Source organism: Capricornis sumatraensis, chromosome 6, assembly GCF_032405125.1.
Source record: "Capricornis sumatraensis isolate serow.1 chromosome 6, serow.2, whole genome shotgun sequence".
NCBI lineage: Eukaryota > Metazoa > Chordata > Mammalia > Artiodactyla > Bovidae > Capricornis > Capricornis sumatraensis.
Window position 1 is genome coordinate 58954027 of NC_091074.1, and position 21908 is coordinate 58975934.

Sequence of the window (21908 nt, forward strand, 5' to 3'; positions counted from 1 at the left end):
CACAACCAATTGCTAATTTTATTTAGTTTATCATGGGTTAGCATCCTTAAGCTGAGAAAATTTTCAGTAAAAAGTCTCATTTACTTCTATTATAATTATCAGGGGCAGTGGTGATTACTAATAATGAAATCTTACTTATGTCTGTACATGCTTTTAACTTCTAACCACTTTCTCATGAGTATGCCTTTGCAATGGATTGAGCTGGCACAGTTATCCCCATTTTTAAAAAGAAACCATAGGAGTGGGAGATAAAGTAGTTGTCAGAGGTTTCACTGTAAATCTGTGAGAATCAAAAATAGTATTAATAATTGGTTTTCCTGAAAGTACTCTTCTGGAATAAGTCACAAATGAAAAGAGTACAGACCTCCACACTAAACTATTAATAACATTAAACTCTATAAAGCAAGCAGATATACCTTTAACCAAGAGTTTTTCCTCATTTTCAGACGCCCCATCCACATATCAGTTAGTAGCATTTGGGTACAAGTATGTGAAACAAAGGGCCTCAACCCTCCAGAAACAGCCAGCTTCAAACAGGTGGAATTGCTCCAGTTCTTGAGTTCATAGGTCAACAGCTTCATGGCCATTCTTTCATTCTGTTTGAATGCCTTCTCCAGCACATCCAGGGCAAGCTGGCCAAACTGCCTGCAATGACACAGTGGTGAGTGGCAAACACAAAGGCAGGCCGGAGTCCCAGAAACGTTCAGAAAGCTTACATATGAGACTCGGAAAAGACCTAGAGAAGAGGGAACGGTAAAATGCAGAAGCTACTTTAAAAAGGACTGCTGCTCAGAAAATGGATTGTTCTCCTTTTCTTGAAGGAACAGAACTAGTGGGTTTCCACCGACAGTCCCTGAGCTATTCCTGAGGAGAAGTGACTCCACACCAAAAAACAAGCTATGCAGGGCTCCCTGATAGGTCCTAATGAAGAATTTCTGCCAGAAAAGACTATTCAAAATCAAACTAGCATATGAGGAAAAACCGTGGAAACCCCTCACTCCCATTTTTTTTTTTAAGATTTTACAAAATACACAGATGACTTAAGTAAGAAGCTAGACCTGGAGACATCCCCAGGTGATCTTCTTGGAGGTTGTTTTCTCTAAAAAGTAGACACTGTCATTCTCTGAAATTTTTTAAAATAAAAATGATAAATTAGTTTCTATTAACTAATTCTAGCTTTTCTTCTCTTCCTACTACCATCATGAATTAGTAAATCAGAAACAAAACAAAACGTTCCTAACTTTTCTATTTTCTATCATCACTCTCTGGCATTTAATACATAATATATTTACCCATTTTCCTGCCTGAGAGGTACTTAAAGTAAACAACAATTTTTAATATAACTTAGCATCAAAGAGTTTGATAGTCAGGAGGGAGTTCCAAAATCATTCATTGAACATTTTATAGTTTAAAGTCCCAGGACTTCCCTGGTGGTCCAGTGGTTAAGAATCCAAACTTCCCTGCAGGAGGCACAGGTTCTGTTCCTGGTTGAGAAACTAAGATCCCACATGCCATGTGCTGAGGCCAAAAAAATTTTTTTAATAAAAAGAAAGAAACTAAAGTGCCTCAGTCTTGGCAAGTCATTTGACGATTAGTAAAGAGCTGGCCCCAGGACAAGAACCCAAGTCTCCTGAACTAAGGGCCACCTCTCTTTCCTTTAATCCTTAAAATATCTTAAGACTCTTATCTACGGAAGAGTCCATGAAATGCACCGCTGTAAGTCCACTCCTCTTATAAGTTCTAGGCTGTGGAAGATAAATGTTTCTAACCATTCTAAGAAGTGTCAATGTTAAGTATGAGGTGAAGGGAGAACTCTTACTTTGAGTAATTTTTCAGTTCTTCAGAAGCATCATCGACCATGTTGCTCTCCTTGGCTTCCCGGGCCATTGCTCGGTAGAGGATACAAGCAATCACTGCCTTGACTGTGGCCTCCTCACCATGCTGCCAAAAGAACATGGCCATCTTCTGCCTTTTCATTAGCACAGCCCACACTAGCAGGTCATTATAAGGATAAATAAAGCCAGTAGAATCAGGGTCATCTGATATATTTTGTTCTTCTTTTGACTTCTTCCTTGATTTATGAAGGGCTACAGACTTTTCCTGTTAGAATATAAAATTGGAATGGGTGTCCAAATATTCTGATGTATGATGTTCTACCTGACAAAAGACATTGAGTAGCTCAGAAATATTTTTAAAATCACTGAAAAAGGATGGAAATACTAATAGAACTGTATAGCTTTTGTGACTCTGTGAACTATAGCAAGCCAGGTTCCTCTGTCCACGGGATTTCCTAGGCAAGAATACTGGAGTTGGTTGCCATTTCCTTCTCCAGGGGATCTTCCTGACCCAGGGACGGAACCCAGGTCTCCTGCACTGGCAGGTGGATTCTTTACCACTGAGCCATCAGGGAAGTCCTATAAAATAGGAATGGGTGTCCAAATACTCAGATGCATGATGTTCTATCTGACAAAAGACACTGAGCATCTTATAAATATTTTAAAAATCACTGAAAAAAGGATAGAAATAATAAAAGAACTTTATAAATCAGAAACCAAAACTTTGGCCTTTTATTAATCTATTTCTTGTTGTATCTAATAGTTTCAGGGTCCCTAGGCTAAGATACCCTAAGTCCACTTAAGTTAACACAGCTTAAAACTTAACACAGATTAACACAATATATGGAGAAGGCAATGGCACCCCACTCCAGTACTCTTGTCTGGAAAATCCCATGGACAGAGGAGCCTGGTAGGCTGCAGTCCATGGGGTCGCTAAGAGTCGGGCACGATTGAGTGACTTCACTTTCACTTTTCACTTTTCATGCATTGGAGAAGGAAATGGCAACCCACTCCAGTATTCTTGCCTGGAGAATCCCAGGGACAGGGGAGCCTGGTGGGCTGCTGTCTATGGGGTCACACAGAGTCGGACACGACTGAAGTGACTTAGCAGCAGTAGCAGCAGCAACACAATATAAAACAACTTAATAGAACTTAAAACTCTATACCTTTAGAAAAGTCAGTAACTATACAACAGTTTTCAATTTCTCAAGGAAATGGGCTAAAATTACATATAAGACAAATGAGAACTATTAAAAAAAAAACAACAACTCTAACCTTACCTTACAAATAGATCCACTATCTTCTTTTTAGTAAAACGACACTAGTGTTGCCAACATTATTACAAATAGATTGGTTTTAATTCTGATCTCCCTTATTCTGGCTATATTTCCATAGTGATGGTAATAGGTAATAATGAAATACCATTTTCTACCTGGTTAAACCCACCCTCTACAACTCATGTCAAAAACCATTCGCTAAAGCCCCACAGTCTTCTATGTCACTCTGCATGTATCTCTAGTTCAATGCTCATCTAGTTCAAACCTCAATGCTGAGGTTACTTCTTTGGGAGGGCAGGACCATTTCTTAGTCATCGATATATCTTCTCCAGCCCACCTGCATCTCAGATTCAACCAAGAGCCCAAAATAATGCCTGGCAAATGATAAGATTCAATAATTATTTTTTTTAATTAAAGGAGATCAGAGAAAAAATTGTAATAAGCTTCTTCTATTTCTATAAGTAGAGGGAATTTGTGTTCATTGATTATGACCAACAGTAATTTTATGATATAACTTTTCGTTTTAAGAGCTGTAAAAAGCAAGCCTCTTTCAGTCAACATAAGAACCATTTCTATGGAAACTCTTGAACAAAAGCATTCATGCCCAGAGGAAAGTGGGACTGAGGTAGTACAGGGAAGGGCAGCATAACACTGCTCACACACATACACACATTCATAAATACATTATCATTACCATACTGTAACAATAGGCTAAAATTAATTTCAAAAAAACTTCAAAGGGGAAAAAGAAGATACAAGCGGGCGATGTAACAGAAATGCAAAGGAGAAGGTAACAGTCACCTCTCTAATTAGCCTCAGGGAAAGGAGGATGAAGGTTTCATGGTGACTTTTTAGTACCATTCCATGGACTGCCTTCCTGAGTCACCATCTGGACATGGCAGAGGTAGGAACAAGGAAGGCAGCCTGAGGTGCTAGCCCTGGAGATCATTTAGTTCCCCATCCTGGGCATTTGCTCATCATTGTTAGAGAATAGCTGTATCATGTTTTAGACTTGTACTATCTGTTTATAGTTCCTATAAATGGCCCCTCTATCTGTATTCCCCATTCTTGAATTTAAAATGATGAAAGGATCTCAGTCTTCAAGGACAATTTTATTCTCAAATTTAAAATAAGTAATAGGTACCTTGACTTTGTAAGGTTGGGCAGTTCTAATGAACTGGGAATGCAGGGTGCTCTCTGTAGATTCCTTTCTATTTCCTGAGCAGCGTCTTCGGTGAAGAGCAGGCTGGGACAGGCTTTGAGTAAGAGTGGTCACTTGCTGGCATGTGTTATTTTATTTTTAAAACAAAACAAAAAGGGGGAAAGATGGTTATGGTAACAACGAAAGTGGTAACAATTAACCTTTTGTTTCTCAGTTCAGTTCAGTCGCTCAGTTGTGTCCCACTCTTTGCGACCCCATGAACTGCAGCACGCCAGGCCTGTCCATCACCAACTCCCAGAGTCCACCCAAACCCATGTCCATTGAGTCGGTGATCCCATCCAGCCATCTCATCCTCTGTTGTCCCCTTCTCCTCCTGCCCTCAATCTTTCCCAGCATCAGGGTCTTTTCCAATGAGTCAGCTCTTCACATCAGGTGGCCAAAGTACTGGAGTTTCAGATTCAACATCAGTCCTTCCAATGAACACCCAGGACTGATCTCCTTTAGCAGGGACTGGTTGGATCTCCTTGCAGTCCAAGGGACTCTCAAGAGTCTTCTCCAACACCACACTTCAAAAGCATCAATTCTTCGGCGCTCAGCTTTCTTCACAGTCCAACTCTCACATCCATACATGACCACTGGAAAAACCATAGCTTTGACTAGACTGATCTCGGTTGGCAAAGTAATGTCTCTGCTTTTTAATATGCTGTCTAGGTTGGTCATAACTTTCCTTCCAAGGAGTAAGCATCTTTTAATTTCATTGCTGCAATCACCATCTGCAGTGATTTTGTAGCCCAGAAAAATAAAGTCAGCCACTGTTTCCACTGTTTCCCCATCTCTTTGCCATGAAGTGATGGGACCAGATGCCATGATCTTAGTTTTCTGAATGTTGAGCTTTAAGCCAACTTTTTTCACTCTCCTCTCTCACTTTCATCAAGAGGCTCTTAGATAACAATAAAACCAAATATAATATTGCATCCTAGAAAATATCCAATGGTTCTGTCTCTCATTCAAGGTTAGTAATTAATTACTCATCCAACAAGAGCCTTTCATGACCCCTTCTTATTAAGCATACTCTTATTTCCTAACATCTTAAAGAACATCCTTTTTTGTTCCCTATTATATATCTGCATTCCTTCTCTATGTGGAAATTCCATTAGAATCAACAGATGTTCTATACCTGGAACAAGTTCAAAACAGGCAATAAAGATTCACAGGTCTGATAAGAGAAAAGTTCCCATTCACAAACAGCTCCAAGGTTAAGGTTAAGTTAGAAAGTTATGGAATGTCTCCAGGTGTTACATAATATCACTACTGGAGTGGAATTCCAGTGGCTAGATCCAATAATAACATAATTAATTGCTTGTCAGTATGAAGCTTTCAGGCTTCCCAAGTGGCACTAGTTTGTAACTGCTACAATCTAATTTACTAGGAAACACAATAAACTCTATACTCCTTCACTAGAAAATAATTAGAGAAATGGGCAATTTCCTACCCATTTCTAGAAACGGCATTAGAGGAACTTGCCCAACATGCTCCCCACTGGACTGTACCAATATCAGTCAGTCCTATCTGCCCCTTGTAGCTTCATAGCAAGGCTTATTTTCTTTAAATGAAGGAGCTGATACCTCAAGTGTATGCTTATGTCTGTGAAATTCCAATAAAGGACATTTTCTCTGGGAGGACTGTGTTTCTTTCTGTTTTGCTTCCTCATCTCCTAAAGCCAAGTTGGGTTTTCACTTAAATTCATTCTTTTTAAATAAAGGTAAAAAGCAGCTTGATAGTCTAGACTTTTCATGTGATCTTTCCAGTGTCATCCCTCACAACCTTCTGGCATTGTCCAGCGACCAAGGCCTCCTGGTCACTGAAAAACCATACCCTGATGTCCACAGCACTATGCCTTGTATTGTTCCTGCTCTTCTTTCAAACAAAAATGCCGCAAACTATCTTTTCTAACATTTGTATTATCCCCCAATAAGAACTAAGCTTCAAGCCAGAATCATTCTCATCTGGAGGCTTCTGAATATACTAGTCCCCTCATTTCCACTGCCCTCCCTCCATTCTTGCCTACCCAAGATCAACCACAACATTTCTTAACTGAAATGTTGTTTCCTCGGAGAGATATTCTCTGATTTCCCCATCTAAATCATTCTCTTTCAGTGCACACTTTTCTTTCTTCCAAATGCATAGAACAATTAAAATTTACTTATTAACTAACAAAGGAACTAAGCTCTTCAGTTTACTAATCTAGAAAGGCAATTTTAAGAAATGAGCAATATTTTCTCTGCTAATCAACTAACTAGCAGCTCTAATTTTGACGTTTCCCTGGTGACTCAGAGGGTAAAGAATCTGCCTGCAATGCAGGAGACCCAGGAGATCCAGGAAGCTCCCCTGGAGAAGGAAATGGCAACCCACTCAGGCATTCTTGCCTGGAGAATTCCATGGATAGAGAAGCCTAGCGGGTTACAGTCCACAGGGTCACAAAGAATCAGACACGACTGCGCGACTAACACCTCCACTTTCAGACTTTAAAAGCTATGATGGAAAATAAAGTACGTATAGTATGTATTTTTACATAGTACATTCTGCATACATCTTCCAGTACAAGCCCTACACATGTTCCAAGTTTGTCATCTCCAGGCAATGTACTATTATGAGTTTATAGATGCAATCCTATTAAGCTTTACACATGTGTATTTTCAAAAGAAAAGGAAAGAACTGATCATCTCTCCCTCTAAACTGTCTCATCACATACTTCTATGTCAATATAGCACATTTTATATCCTGTTTTGTATTGTGGCTAGTTATTCATGTCTGTTTCCTCTAAGAGTTGCTAAAACTACAAGTCTTTTTTTTTTTAACTTTTTATTTTTACTTTATTTTACTTTATAATACTGTATTGGTTTTGCCATACATTGACATGAATCCACCATGTGTGTACATGCGATCCCAAACATGAACCCCCCTCCCACCTCCCTCCCCTAAAACTGCAAGTCTTTATGTTCATCCAGGCCAGCATGCTAGCATTTAGCACAGTAATTTACATGTAGCAAATATTCAATAACTATCAATAAACAGAATGTCGTTTGGAAAGCTCTTCCCACCTAAACTTCCCAAGCCATTTTTCTAAAAGTATAACTCCTAGAAATCATCAGTTCTACAAGGGTACTTTTCAATTATACTACCTTATGTTTTCTGTAGAGGTTGTTGTAGAGGGCTCTGAAAGTTTTTCTAGTGTAGCTGCTGCGATATGCTCCACCAATAAGGTATTCTATTACCAGTCCGATGTCAATCAGCGTTATCCTGTAGCCTGAGAGAAGGGTATGCTGTAACAAAAACACGTAAAAAAGTATAACTGTCAGTTCTCTTTGTCTCTCTTTTGTCATGTGACTAGAGCATAACCAAAGAGGGAGACATATTCTTTAACCCTAGAACAATGCTGAGACTCACAAAAGAAGTGAGAGCCCCAAATATCACTAATAACAAAACAATAACAAAATCAGTTGATGAATTAATACAACTAGCTACTGTTACAAGCTGCTTGTTCAAATGGGAAAAATGACTTAGCCTTAATATGTTTTTAGTTTCACAGACACAGAATGTTGCTTATAAAGAGTACATTGACTCTCATTTCCTCTCTTTCTCATGCATACATACACTTTCAGAATAAAATACACTTAATGACTGAGTGACTTCACTTTCACTTTTCACTTTCATGCTTTGGAGAAGGAAATGGCAACCTACGCCAGTGTTCTTGCCTGGAGAATCCCAGGGACAGAGAAGCCTGGTGGGCTGCTGTCTATGGGGTCGCACAGAGTCAGACACGACTGAAGCGACTTAGCAGCAGCAGCGGCAAAGAAAGCATAAAAGATTTTTTTAACTAGCAATGACAGAACTACCACAACAGAAATATAATCACTAGAGAAGATACTGGAGAATCCAAAATAAACATTAGGTTAACATCATTAGCCTCTCTTGAAATGGCTATAACATCACACACACAAAAAATGAAAGGAAGCAGAACACACAGAAGGAACATGAAATGGTGAAACAAAATGAAATATCAAAACATGAGGCTGTGCCAAGACAAATGGTATGGTTAGTAGGAGGCCTGAACAGCAGATTTTCAAGTACATGGTATTAGCCTAAATGAAAATTATTTTGATCCCTTAAAACCCACCATAGCGCCTCTTCTGAACTGCCATGCATACATAGTACACTTTTATAGGCACACAATGCTGAATAAGATTCTTGAAATGAACAGACTGTGAATAACATTCCCAAAGCTTTGAATAAGAAATAAGGTTATGTATATAAATAAATCATTTAATTTCTTTTTCACATTCATAATTTACTTTTGTAAGGAACACAAATAATGCTCTCATTTTTCTGCTAGTTAAAAGCATATCTAACTATTTCTTTCCTTTTTCTTCAGTTTACAAGAAAACTGTGATAGAATCACAGTTTTAGGAAATAATCTAAGGAAAATTATTTTGACCCAGCATAAATCAATGCAAACTAAATTTACATCAGCATGGACACTTTTGCTTACTACTGATTTGCCAACTAAATATCTTCCTCCACAGTCCTTTCACTCTGGTTCTCTCACCAAGTCAACATAATCAGAAAGCCCACACTCTCCCCACCAATATATTAGGCTTTAGAATTAAGGCAAAAAAAATGTCTGTTAAAATCAGAAAGTTTTAGTAACTAATGGGAGGTCAGAGATGATTTTAAGTCTGACTTAACTCAAGGTGAAATGAAAACAGCATGAGTAAAATATAAGGAAAGATGGGACCAGTGGATCGGCCCTGGTTCCCTAGAACAACACACAGACTCACAAAGGAAGTGAGAGACCCTGAGTTATCAATAATAGCCAAAACAACAGAAATCACATGCCAGTCCTTCAGTAAAGATAACACAACCAGAAAGTTTCATTTTCAACAGATATTATCATCATTGGCAACATTGTTACATCATGTTAGGCTGAAATTCTGCCTGGAAGTTTCCATATCTAAAATTCATGTTTTATAAGAGAAAATAATTATTTGCTCATGCCACTAACTTGGTGGGTCAAATCTTTTAAAACACAAAGTAAATTACAGGAAAAACTGTGAGTGTGATTTAGTTAAAACCATTCAGAGTCACAACTGTTCAAAGTGAAGTCGCTCAGTCGTGTCCGACTCTTTGCGACCCCATGGACTGTAGCCCACCAGGCTCCTCTGTCCATGGGACAATTCACTAGAAAATCCAATACTATTTTTAACAGAGAAAAATCTGGTAACACTTCACCACAAAGCTAAGACAACACAACAAGAAATTTGTACACCTTCATAATAAGGATACCTGTTTTACATCTTGGACAAGATGATGCAAGAGCATATTGGTTGGTCCTTGTTTCTGTAATAAAGAACAAAAGGAAGAATTTTAATCACCATGTGTTGGGGAGGAATAAAAAACCTTTATTTCAGAATGTATAAATAATCCAGAATACTGACATTTTTCTTCAACATCTTTGGTAATGAAGCTTAAGCCAAATTAACTCTAAGAAAGTTATTTCCCAAGAGAAGATGTAATTAGACTGAAATATTTTTCAGTGTACAATGTATATATCTAGGTAGTAAAGAAGGCCTTAATTAACCTTGTGGCAAGAGGCAGAAACAAATTTTTAAAGTCTATAACTATCTTTTATTATTTATAAATCACACAATTACAATTCCATCACACAATTACACTGCATCAACAAGTACTGATTGAGCACTGGCTACACTCATTCAAGTTACTGAGGGTTCCACAAAGAATATAAGCACTTTCTTCACAGAATTTTTACAACCCAACATAAGAGTATGGTGCTTACACTAAAAAATAACCAACAATATGAAGAATATATTCAAAACAATGGCAAATGATCTGTATTATTATGAAGTGATTTGGGAGTGATCTGTGGAGTGATCAAGAAGATCTATCGATCAAAAGACTGTGGAGTGATCAAGAAGACAGGGCTTTAAAGAAAGGGTAAGATCCAAAGGCAAGGAAGAACATCTCAAGAAGGGTGCTTGACTTGAGCAACTCACGTCTTTACAAGGAGTAAACCAGTCTAGTTTCAATAAAACATTTGCATAGGAAAATTGCAGGAACAAAATTTTAACAGTGTCCCTAGATTGAAGTGCTCTCATTACTCAATACAAGCAATTTGTTCTTATTCCCATCTTTGGCTTTAATTATGGTCTTACTATATCCTATTTCTGAAATTAGTTTATGCTTTTAATTTATGTATAATTAATTAAAGTGGGAAATGCAGAAATGGCCCTAGGATTTGGTAAGAATGTTTTTTCTTTGGTTGAAAAGTCTGTCTATTTATAAGCTATCTTTGTACATAAGCACTGAAGGAAACTTGAACATTCAAGATACAGTTGAAGCTAAATGTGGCTAATTAATAAGTAATCTTAAGGCAGTAACTCATAAATTGTTCCAGTACTCACTGTATTATAGAGCTCTTCCAGTCGGGAGATAGTAAGAAAGCGATGGAGGTTCACTCCATACTCTATTAAGAGCTTCACAAAATCAACTCGATCCATCATCAAGGCATCTAACATCGCTTGTTCTAGAGAGCCAGGCTTCAGAGGGGAGACATAAATAAGAGATATGGAAACAATTAAGAAAGCAGAAATAACTAAAGAGTTACATGTATTTGAACTCAAAACTATACAGACAAAAATAATCATAAAATACAATCTTACTAAGAAATGTTCAGGACCTAAGTGAGGAAATAACAAAAAGTAAACCAAAGGCCTAAAAGACCTTTTGAATAAATGTGTTCTTGGATGAAAAGACTGACTATGGTAAAGATCTTAATGTTTCCCAAATTAATGTTTGACATTAATAAAATTCTAATAAAAATCCAAGGTCTCTTCTTTCTTTCTTCTCCTTCTTTTTTTTTTTTTTTTGGTAATCTGGCATGTTCCCTTTTAAACTATACCTGATTTCTGGGTATAATGGGAAATTAAATACTCATTTACTTTTAATCCCACCTAAAACTTCACTAAAATTATAGTAAAGGGTTAAAAAAAAAACAGAATCCACAAGAATAAGGAGGTCAAAAGTGAAATATTTCAGAAGTTGGAAAGCAGATGGCCCAATGGTAATTGACTTAGTAGTTCCCAGGAAACCAGAAAATGGAAGTCCCCAGAAACTGGAAAAAGAGCAAAGAACCAAATAACCAATGCAATAGAATTCTGGCAGCATAAATTGCTAATACTGGGACCTTTTCACTCATCTTCCCCTACTGACTTCGATAACGATAACAACAAGGCTTTTATATCTTCTAAGCAGGAGACTGGAGGATTTCTTTCTGACAGTGATGAATACAAGAGAAAAATATATGAATATGCTAACACTGCAAGTCTCCCAACAAATGGCAGCCAGATCACCCTACTGTGAAGCCCAAATCTACAGGCTCGGAATTTCTAATTATCTTCCTTTCATCTACTCTTAAAAAAGAGTACAGGACAAACAGACCAAAAAACACCAACTAGGAAGAATCAGACAATAAATGAAGAAGAAAACTTCAAAAGAACTATCATTAATATCCTCCTAAAACCAAAGAAGATATATACAGCATGCTGTTTTTAAAAAGACAACAAATTTACCCTTAGAAATTAGTAACACGCTACCAGAGACAAGGTGGCACTAGTTGCAAAGAATCTGCCTGCCAGCGCAGAAGATGCAAGAGACACAGGTTGGATCCCCGGGTGGGGCAGATCCCCTAGAGAATGGCAACCCACTCCAGGATTGTCGCCTGGAGAATTCCATGGACGGAGGAAATTCAAACTACAGTTCATGGAGCCACAAAGCGTCAGACTCGACTAAGCAACTAGAACAAGCACCAGAAACAAAAAGCTACATAGAAGGCATGAAAAATTAAACTTGAAGGCATATACCAAAGAAAAGATATAGAAGAAAAGAGGAAAAGATAAGATTAGAGGAGGAGCCCATAGATCTAACATTTAAGTGATAAAATTCCTGAAAGAAAGCAGAGAAAACAGGAGAGGAAACTCCCCAGAAGGGAAACCCGTAAGTGCCAAGCTGAGAGCAAGTGTCCACTGTAATGGATATAAAGCTATAGCAGCACACATCATTGTGAAACCTCAGGACATTGAAACACAGGAAGATTTCTTTTTAATCCCAGAGAAGAAAGAAATGGTCACAAAGGATCAAAAAACAGAAAGATTTTTCACTTCTCAACAGTCACTGCTGGGTGCTAGAAGCTAAGCACTCAAAATTCACTGGGAAAATGTCTCATTTTGAACTAAAATATATCCAAACATATGAGGCCTCAATATTTTTATCTCCCATATTCCCTTTCTCAGAAATGATCAAATAAAGGAGTAAACCAAGAAAGAACAAAACAGAGGATACAGAAAACAGGTGTTCTAACCAAGGAGGGCATCTCCAAGATGATGAAGGATGATAGCTCTGCACCAGGAATAGCAGACAACCAGTCCAGATGGAACCAGTGAGGGCCACAGACAGAAAGGTTGAGAGGCCTTAAGATTAATCAGAGGGACTTCTCTGGTGGGCCAATGGCTAAGACTCCTTGCTCCCAATGCAGGGGCCCCAGATTCAATCCCTGGTCAGGGAACAAGATCCCACATGCTGCAACTAAGAATCTGCATGCCTCAACTAAAGTTCCCGCGTGCTGCAATGAAGACCCAGTGCTGCCAAATAAGTAAATACAGTTTTTTAAAGTTTAAAAAAATAATGACTCAGAGAACTCAAACCAAGGCTCTGTAACAATCTAGAGGAGTGGGAAAGGGTGGGAAGTGGGAGGGAAGTTAAAAAGGGAGGGGACATACACACATAATTCATATGTACATGAATTAAGCTAATTCATGTTGATGGGTGGAAGAAATGAAACCAATATTGTAAAGCAATTATCCTTCAATTAAAAATAAACTTTAAAAAATGAAGTTTAATAAAATAAATTATTAAAAGGAATCAGAAAACAGCAATATGACTTATTATTTAGAGATATGGAGATTTATAAATGTCAGAGCAGTCCAAAAATTTTCAGTTTTGGGCTCTTGTGGTTTGCAGGGTAGAGAATTACTGTGTTTTTGGTAGCTTTTTAGTACCATTTGACATTTTAAACAATGTGCATGAATTAGTTAAACCCCAAAATAACAGACCTGTGGTATGATCACAGGTATATTTTTTTAATGAAATATTAATAGTGATTAGCATTAGCACTATGAATAATCTTTCTTCTTCCTGCTTTTCTCTGTTTTCACTAATGTCTACTGTGAGTATGCATTACATTTAAAGGCAAAAAAAATAAGATAAACTTTAAATTTTAAATAACAATATAAAAATCTACCCATTCAAAAAGTGAATAAAAAACCCTCTCATTTGCCTTTCCCCCAGCATCTTTTGTCAACTTCAATTAGGCTGAAGATTCATAGAAAAATGTTTTCAAGAAGGCAACGTAGACAAAAGAAATGTCTTAGCGATCATGTGTACCCAGCATCAGATGATACCCAGCTCCCCGAAGTAACCTATGTTTTCTCCAGTTTTCTCTTTGGTCCCTTCCTAACAAACCAACACACAACACGTTTCTTTAAAATAACTTCATTTTCATTATACCTTCCAGTGTTGTCCATAAATTAGGATATGTTTCTTGGCAATGTCCATTCTGTCCCAAGCCATTGCCAGATTCAATTGTTCTGATGCTGATAAATTCGTGCCTAGGGTAAAAGAAAGAGATCACATATTCTGTTTACAATATCAACATAAAAAGCACAAAGTGCCATGAGTATGAAAAGAGGGAAAAGAACAAGCATAACCTTATTTAGACACTCACCCTTTAGCAGAGCTGTTAGGATTGCTAAATCAAGGTCCTGTGACTCCTCAGAATCAGCATCAAAGATGGTAATCTGTAATAGTTGAAAAACAGAAAGCCATACATTTTGAGAACTAGCAAAGGAATGCTTTCAAAAATTTGCTTTTGTACTAATGAATTAAGTGAAACATTCTTTATTAATATCAAAAATCACACAGTTAAAAAAATTCTTTTTTTCACTAATAAGAGGGAAAACTTTTAAGTAGGGTAATGCAGAATTGCACACATGAAGGGGGTGAAAAATTAGAAAAATTCCAAGTATCTTAGAGGAAACATGCATGAAAGAACATTACTTCATTAATTTACTATTCATATGCCATAATAGAAACTCAGGGTCAATTCCTCATGTGAAGCAAACTATTCGTCATTTTGAAAGGATACAAAGTGAGAGCCTTCCTTCCAGTCACCTAGCTTTAGAAATGAAGGCTTTTGCTTTTTAATGAGAAATGAATACTCAACGACTTGTCATAAGATAAATGAGGCACTTACAACACACCCAGTGAGCAGGTACAATAGATACCACAGAAAACCTGTACAATATCAAAGTCACATGCAACCTGGCATGTGACTCATTTTTTTAAGACAAATAAGAACATTTTTATGATTATAATAGGCCTTCTCCTGTTAATGCATGTATCTCAGTCTTTCCAAATGAAAATATATAGTAGAGGGAGCCGTTCATCAAAAAAGAGCCGAGACTGGCAAGGTCCAATCTGAGATATGCCACTAACTAGTCAGTCTTGGGTAAATATTATAAAGCCACTGCATCTTGGGTTCCTCACCCACAAGAAGAGAGGAACTCACTAACTAATCTCTGAGGTCTCATAAAGACAGAAAAACTATGTTTCTACAATTTACACAAAGAGCCTCTCTACCTAACAGCCCCTCCATGTCCATGATTAAAATCAACCCTCAACTGTATAGGAGTTCAGGACCTAATTTCACCAATGTGTAAACCCTTAGCTGCCTCCACTTGTTTCTTCTTGATTATTACACCACTCCCTGGTTACTCTCCTTGATGACAGGAAGAGGCAAGTATAAGGGCTTTAACATGTCCTTTTCTTTACCTACTGACATTGTGGGGAATATAAAATGTGGTAGATCATATACAAGATTTCAACCCTGAGCCCCAGTTCTACTATTTCATAACTGCATGCCTCTGGGCGAACCGATTAAAGTCTCTAGTCTTTAGTTCATTATCTCTGAAACTGAAATAAACAATCACTGCCATACTGAACTCACTCATGGGGATATTTCATGTAAAAAAAATTATTGGAAAAAAATACATATATTGAAAGCACACTGCTAACTGTAGACATGGTTGCTGTTTTTGTTATTATTAGGTCAGCTAAAATCCCAAAGGGCTTTCACATCTGTTTAGCCATGTCTAGTTTAGACTGAACTTGCTCGACTGGTTTTTTGGGGCCAAATGCTTTAATTGTACCAAAATCTTGTATAATTTGGTCCACCCTTCAAATTCTGGAAAGATCACTGTGAATCATAATATAGCTGCATATTTAATGTAACTGTCAGCTACTTATCATCCAAGTCACTGATAAAAAATTTTGATCAAAATGCCCTAAAAGATTAAAATCTCCTGAATCTGTATCATGTTCATAGTCCATAGTTTGTGGCCTCCATCTTCCAGCTGAGAGTACATTCTCACATTTTCACTATCCAGTGCATCTCCAGTGATTCCTGCAGGACATACTGAGGATATTGAGAAACGGTCATCTAAGCCAGCAACCTTGAGTTTATTTAAGGCAGGAAGCTGTTCCTTTACCCTCCGAAAATATTCACTTGTAATTTTCACTAAATTCAATCACTTTCCTGTAATACTGTTACATTATCTAAGTTCTTTTTCCCAAGTACCATTAGGAATCTGAAGCATGGTTCCAGAGAAGGAGGGAACAAAAAGTCAAGTACTGTAGCACTATATACAACCAAGTTAGAAATGGAAAAAAAAAAAAAGTGTGAAAATAAATGTCACAATTGTTGAACATTCACTAGTGCTCATGCTCAGCAGTTCAGCCATATCTGATTCTTTGTGACCCCAGGGACCGTAGCCCACCAGGCTCCTCCATCCCCGGGATTCTCCAGGCAAGAATACTGGAGTGGGCTGCCGTGCACTCCTCCAGGGGATCTTCCCGGCCCAGGGATTGAAGCCAAGTCTCCTGTGTCTCCTGCACTGCAAGCAAATTCTTCAGCTCTAAGCCATCAGGGAAGCCCCCTGTTGAACATTAGCAGTTTCTAAGTTGGTCAAGTCGTCAGCTCATGATACTCACAGAATCCCTGTGCACCATGCACTCCATCAGGATCTGGAAAAGGTGCCTGGACTGCTTAAGGCTAAAGTTGAAGGTGCTCTGCATCATGCAAATGATCTCCTCCTTCACCTGAGGACGCAGGGTCCTGGGAGAGAGAGAGACGGCCGTGACTCGGCACGATCGAGAGGGGGGCAAGCCAACAGTTCAGCACAAGTACAGCATCACTGCGTCTGTCCACGCGACGGAGGTGTCTGTGGACAGTTGTGTCAAGAGACAAGTGAGTGGGAGGAAGCAAAGCGGAGCACCGGCATGAGGAGAAGGCTGAACATTAAAACAAGGATGGACTCATATGCCATGCCCCTGGGAAGAAAGCACTTGGGGCAGGTTTTTGAGCTGACAGATTTCCAAGGGGCTGTGAATCTCCAGAAATTATGGGCATGGTATCCTTAAAGAATCTGACACTCCAATCATGTAAGAATCACTTGTCTAGGGTAACTTCAGGAAAGAGAGGGGTATAACCAAAGAGGAAGGGGGTAGAGGGTGGAAATGGGGCTGAAAGGGGAGAAAAACGGTAAGGGAAAAGTCATCAGAGCTTAAAGTGAATGAATGTTTTTTAAGCAAATGAGCGGGGTCAACATTTCAGTTCCTGGGCCCTGTATTTACTCATGCGGCAGAAGTACCGTGCTTTTGAAATTGAAAGAATCACACTGGGTTTAGGGATGGCTTAAAAAAAACTCCCATTTTGAAAAGAAGAAAGAATTAAAACCTCAACTAAGTACAACATATGCTACAAAAATATCAGGTTATCATTTCTCTAATTTCTGCTATACTTACTGACAGCAATTGAATTCGAAAGTGACTACCATAGTGGTCTTCTCCTTCACTCCCCCTGGATATGTTTTCCCTAAGCTCAGACAAGGTTCAAAGTCCTTTGTAGATGCAAGCCATTCTACAGCTAAAGAAGCGGTAACTTGCATCACTGGAGGGCATTTTGGTGTTGCTTTAATAAACACAAAAATCACTGAAAAATGAATTCCAGTCTCAACCCATCCTCCAAGATATCCAGAGAATTCCGGTCCCTGTCCTCTAAGGATATCCATCCCACATGAGAGCAGAGCTTAGCAAGAGGAAAGAGTCAGCACAGTTTTAGAAATGAAGGCTCAACAGCTCACCCTTCGTCTGCTAAGTGTTTGTGGGTGAAGGCCAGGAGGTCAGCTGCCCTGCCTGTGCCTTCGCACACCACCACCGGGTCTTTGTCTTTCACAGTCTCCCACACTGAGAGGATGACATTGGGGCCACCTTCCACCACCAGCCCCACCACGGGCACGCCTTGTCCAGAGCCTATTTCAGATGACAAACAGTATCAAATTGTTACAAAGGGACGCTATCAGCAATGCCAATTTCCAGACACAAGCCTTTCAATTACCGCGTATATTCCTTATTTGAACTAGTCATTCTCTTCTGTGACTCAGGTTTACTTAGTTCAAGGCCAAGTCAGAAGCTTGGACTTTAAATAAAAGTAGCCACAAATATGGTTAGAGTATCTTCTCCCAGTTAAAAAGGTATCTAAAGGCTTTCGGTAATTAAAAAATAATAATAAGTAGTAGTCTTCAAGAAATTAACTTTTTATTGTGGAAATTTTCAAACATACGTCAAAGAAAACAGAATGATATAATGGATCCCAATGTATCCATCACTCACCTCAAAAAAATGATCAAGCTGTTGACAGTTCAATCAACTTTTAATAGTGGTTACTTCTAAGAACAGAATGGGATGGGTAAACCTCAAAGACTTTTATATTTCAACGTATTCCATTTTTCACTAGTTGGCTTTCGTGTCAAACTACATATTGCTTTATTAAAGTAAGGAAGACAAAAAAGGAAAGACTGTGGAGTCATTCTTTTTGAAGATCTTAAGCAAACAAAAGTTACAGATTGATATGTCCAGTATGATCCTATTTAAAACCCTATTTAAAATTTTAAAACTATATATATAGGTATATATTTTATGTATACATATATACATACCTATATGTACAACATGTTTTTATATTTACATAAATAACCAGAAAACTCTGGGATGATATACATCAAATTATTAATAGTGAAGGGAGGGGAAGATTTGGGGAAATGTTGACTGTTTATAGGCTTGTTCTTTGATTTATCTTTTACATCACATGTGTATTGATATATTTAATATTTAAATCAATTTTTTTTCCCCAAAAAGAAGGAAAACTGGCGGGCAACACCATGCCCACACCTGAGCAACAGAGGACTTCGCTCTGGGTTCCGGGTTCTACCACGCCCTCCTCTGGCCAAGCCCTTCCCCTCACAGTGAGGAGTCTACAGGGTCAAGGTTCAAGGGAAGCCTGTGCTCCCTGTCCTACACTGGACTGTACTAGACTCCAAAATTCTTGATTCCAGGGGCTGCTTGAGCCTCTGCCCCAGGGATGTACTTGTCAAAGCAAGAGGATTTGGGGGGAGTAGGGCTTGGACATATAGATTGGGGTGTCTAGGTGACAACATCTATGTCAGGCCCAGACATTATGAGATTGAGCCAAAGCAAGGAAGAGAAGCAGAGAGTGACCTGTAAACCAGGGACCGAGGTGCTGGTTCTGCTTCACCTCCATGATTTCGCTTTATACTCCCCAGAATCCAGGACTCTAACCTCAAATCTTGCCTTCCAGCTATATACACAAAGGTAAAAGGATTAAACATTATTTTATTATGTTTTTAATCTTGTTATTTGTGTTTGTTAGCTTGATTTAAAACTTTTAAATATTTAAACAAACAGTACGTGGGTTTCCATGTGCACCTTGTCCTGACTCTACAAATGATAGGAGTGGGCCTCTTAACCCATTGTTTTTAATATTTCACTTCCTTTCCTTTTCTACATAACTCCACCTCCTTATTACTTTCTTCTTGTCACTAAAAATCAGACCTAAGATGTACCAATTGATAGGCATAATCTTCTTATAACATCATCTTATAAAAACTAAATTCAAATTCTAGGTTTTTATTTGGAGAAGAAAGGGATAGCCTTCCATATCAGAAGGGATATGTTCTTCTGAAATTGTACAGATGAAAAAGTTAACAATGGTTATTTTTCATAGTAAGATTATAGAGGGCTATCCCTTCTTTCTATGTTTTCTTTATTTATCTGAATATGAGAGTATATAATACTTTTATCATTAGAAAAAGAAATCAGTAAGGGTATTTTGCAGGAGAGAGAAAAATAATTCAATTTCAGTTAGGGACATCTTTCTTGAAGCAATAACTAATCTCCACAAAAATAAATATATTTATTATTATTTTCTACAAAAAGAATCTTATTGATGCAACTAATTAAATTTGTTATAAAAGGAAAACAACTGTGAAGTTCTTGCTTATAAATCTCATGAGAGAGCTGACTCTACTCCTGACTCTCAGTTTAAGCACATTATAGCTCCAGATGAAAACCTCCTAGAATAGGCATCCCAGGAAAGGGCACTCTTCTCCAAGACTTGGATTATGAAGACATGCAGAGTCACCCAATCCTATGCTTTCCATCCTCAGAGGCCTACAGCACAGGAACTGACATTGGCCACATTTCATATGGATGAACCCAAGGATTTCTACAGCAACTTTATGAGTCAGCCTTTTTTTGGATAAACGTTCTCTCTCAGTATCAAGGGTTTACCAAGGACTACAAGAAGCCAGTTGGACCTCTCCACAGCAGTGCCCCTAGACAGGACCTGTCGGCTGAGGCCCCATGGGTACTCACAACTATGTATCTTCTGCAGAGAGAGGTACTTTTCCAAGTTCCTCCTGAGCTTCATCTCATTGCCATACTTGCCCACAGTGCCATCATCAGACAGGATAAAGTGGGAGTGCATGCAGTTGAGTGTTGTGAGCTTGCTGAGGGGGTTTCCCAGAGTCTGGTACAGGCACACTACCTGCAAGATAGCAAGAAAAAGGGTCAGAGGTCCTTCCTGGGCCGACTGCTCCAAAGGCCTGTTTGTGCACTACAGAGTTCCGGTCCACGCCAAAAAGTACTACTAGCTACTAAGAGCAGTGCCTCTCAGACTATCTGCAGTGAAGACTCAATCTGAGTTCCTTTACTTTTTATTTTTCTAAGGATGGATATGTAGTCCTATAGTGCATGACTAGTCTGCAGCTTGTGCTACATTAGACTCGTGACACAAGTTCAATGACACTCGCACACACAGCAACATGAGAACACTTACCATATGCTTGGAGTCACAGCACTGTTACATTGCTAAAAATGCTTCCAAATATTTATTTTCAGTTTCTCTACTTACTTTGTCTCAGATCATTGAAAAAACAGTTCAAGGATCTGCACTGATACGCAGAGCACATCAGTATTCAGAAGCTATGCCTTTAAATAGATCTATTTCAGAATAATATCTGGACACTGATTTATGTTTCTAGTATCCCAAATGAAGTGAAGAGTAAATGGAGATGTATCCACATTCAGTATAAATTACCCAGATCCATGAAATTCACCAGGCAAGAATACTAGAGGGGGTTGCCATTCCCTTCTCCAGGAGATCTTCCCAACCCAGGGATTGAACCTGGGTCTCCTGCATTGCAGGCAGATTCTTTACCATCTGAGCTACTAGTGAAGCCCCTTATTAATATTTACTGATTCTTCCATAAACTACTCCAATTCTTATTTGTTTCCAGGGAGGAAAGCACAGCACAGTCATTTGGTATCCGTGGGGGGTTAGTTCCAGGACTACTCATGGATACTAAGCCCACGGATGCTCGGATCCCTCAGATAAAATGGCATAATACAGTCGACTTTCATATCCTCCAGATCCACGGTCGGTTGAATCCTGGGGATCCAGTGTTGGTTGACTCTTCAGATGCAGAATCCACAAACAGGGAGGGGCAACTGTGTTTAGAGTCTAACAGTCCTAGTTTAAGGCTAAACTCTTCTGCTTTCTAATTTTAAATCTGGGTAATACCTGCTTCCTTTCTCAGGCTCATTTTCCTCATGTGTAAGTGATATTAACGATTCCTATAGCAGAGGGTTGCTGCGAGGTGTTAAAGAAATAAAGGATATAAAAAATACCATAAATGTTAAAACATTAGTCTTTAAAAGTTACCTTTACAATTCCTAAGCATGACACTGAGGCTAGAAGCCAAAAAGAAAATGATTGATAGATTTAACACATTTTCTTATATATGGAAAGATTTCATAAATAATACAAATTAAAATCTGGGAAATGCAGCAAAATAGCAAACAAAAATGCTAAAATGAATTATAAAAGGTCTTTCAACATTTTTAGCTATGCTTAAAAGTGTCCAGAAACCACATGAAAAGATGTGGAACCTCACTAGTAATCAGAGAAATGTACTTAAGAACAATTAGGTATTAATTTATACCTATCAGAAAAGCAATGTTTTCTAAAAAGCCAGAATATCTCTGAAGCCAGGAATGGTACAGAAAAATGGGCATCCTCATGCCCTG

At 38.4% G+C, this 21908-nt stretch overlaps 1 protein-coding gene across 1 annotated transcript in view; it reads right to left on the reverse strand.

Moving 5' to 3' along the window:
* Positions 1-21908, reverse strand: part of TRPM6 (transient receptor potential cation channel subfamily M member 6) — a 105364-nt gene that overhangs the window by 67669 nt on the left and 15787 nt on the right. The window contains exons 7-17 of the mRNA XM_068974221.1: positions 20196-20367; positions 17606-17774; positions 16455-16578; positions 14131-14203; positions 13914-14014; positions 10754-10888; positions 9618-9671; positions 7457-7597; positions 4257-4358; positions 1820-2100; positions 417-645 (exon numbers count right to left, since the gene is read on the reverse strand). Of these exons, the coding sequence (XP_068830322.1) occupies positions 417-645; positions 1820-2100; positions 4257-4358; positions 7457-7597; positions 9618-9671; positions 10754-10888; positions 13914-14014; positions 14131-14203; positions 16455-16578; positions 17606-17774; positions 20196-20367 (1581 nt within the window). The remainder of the gene's footprint in view (positions 1-416; positions 646-1819; positions 2101-4256; positions 4359-7456; positions 7598-9617; positions 9672-10753; positions 10889-13913; positions 14015-14130; positions 14204-16454; positions 16579-17605; positions 17775-20195; positions 20368-21908) is intronic.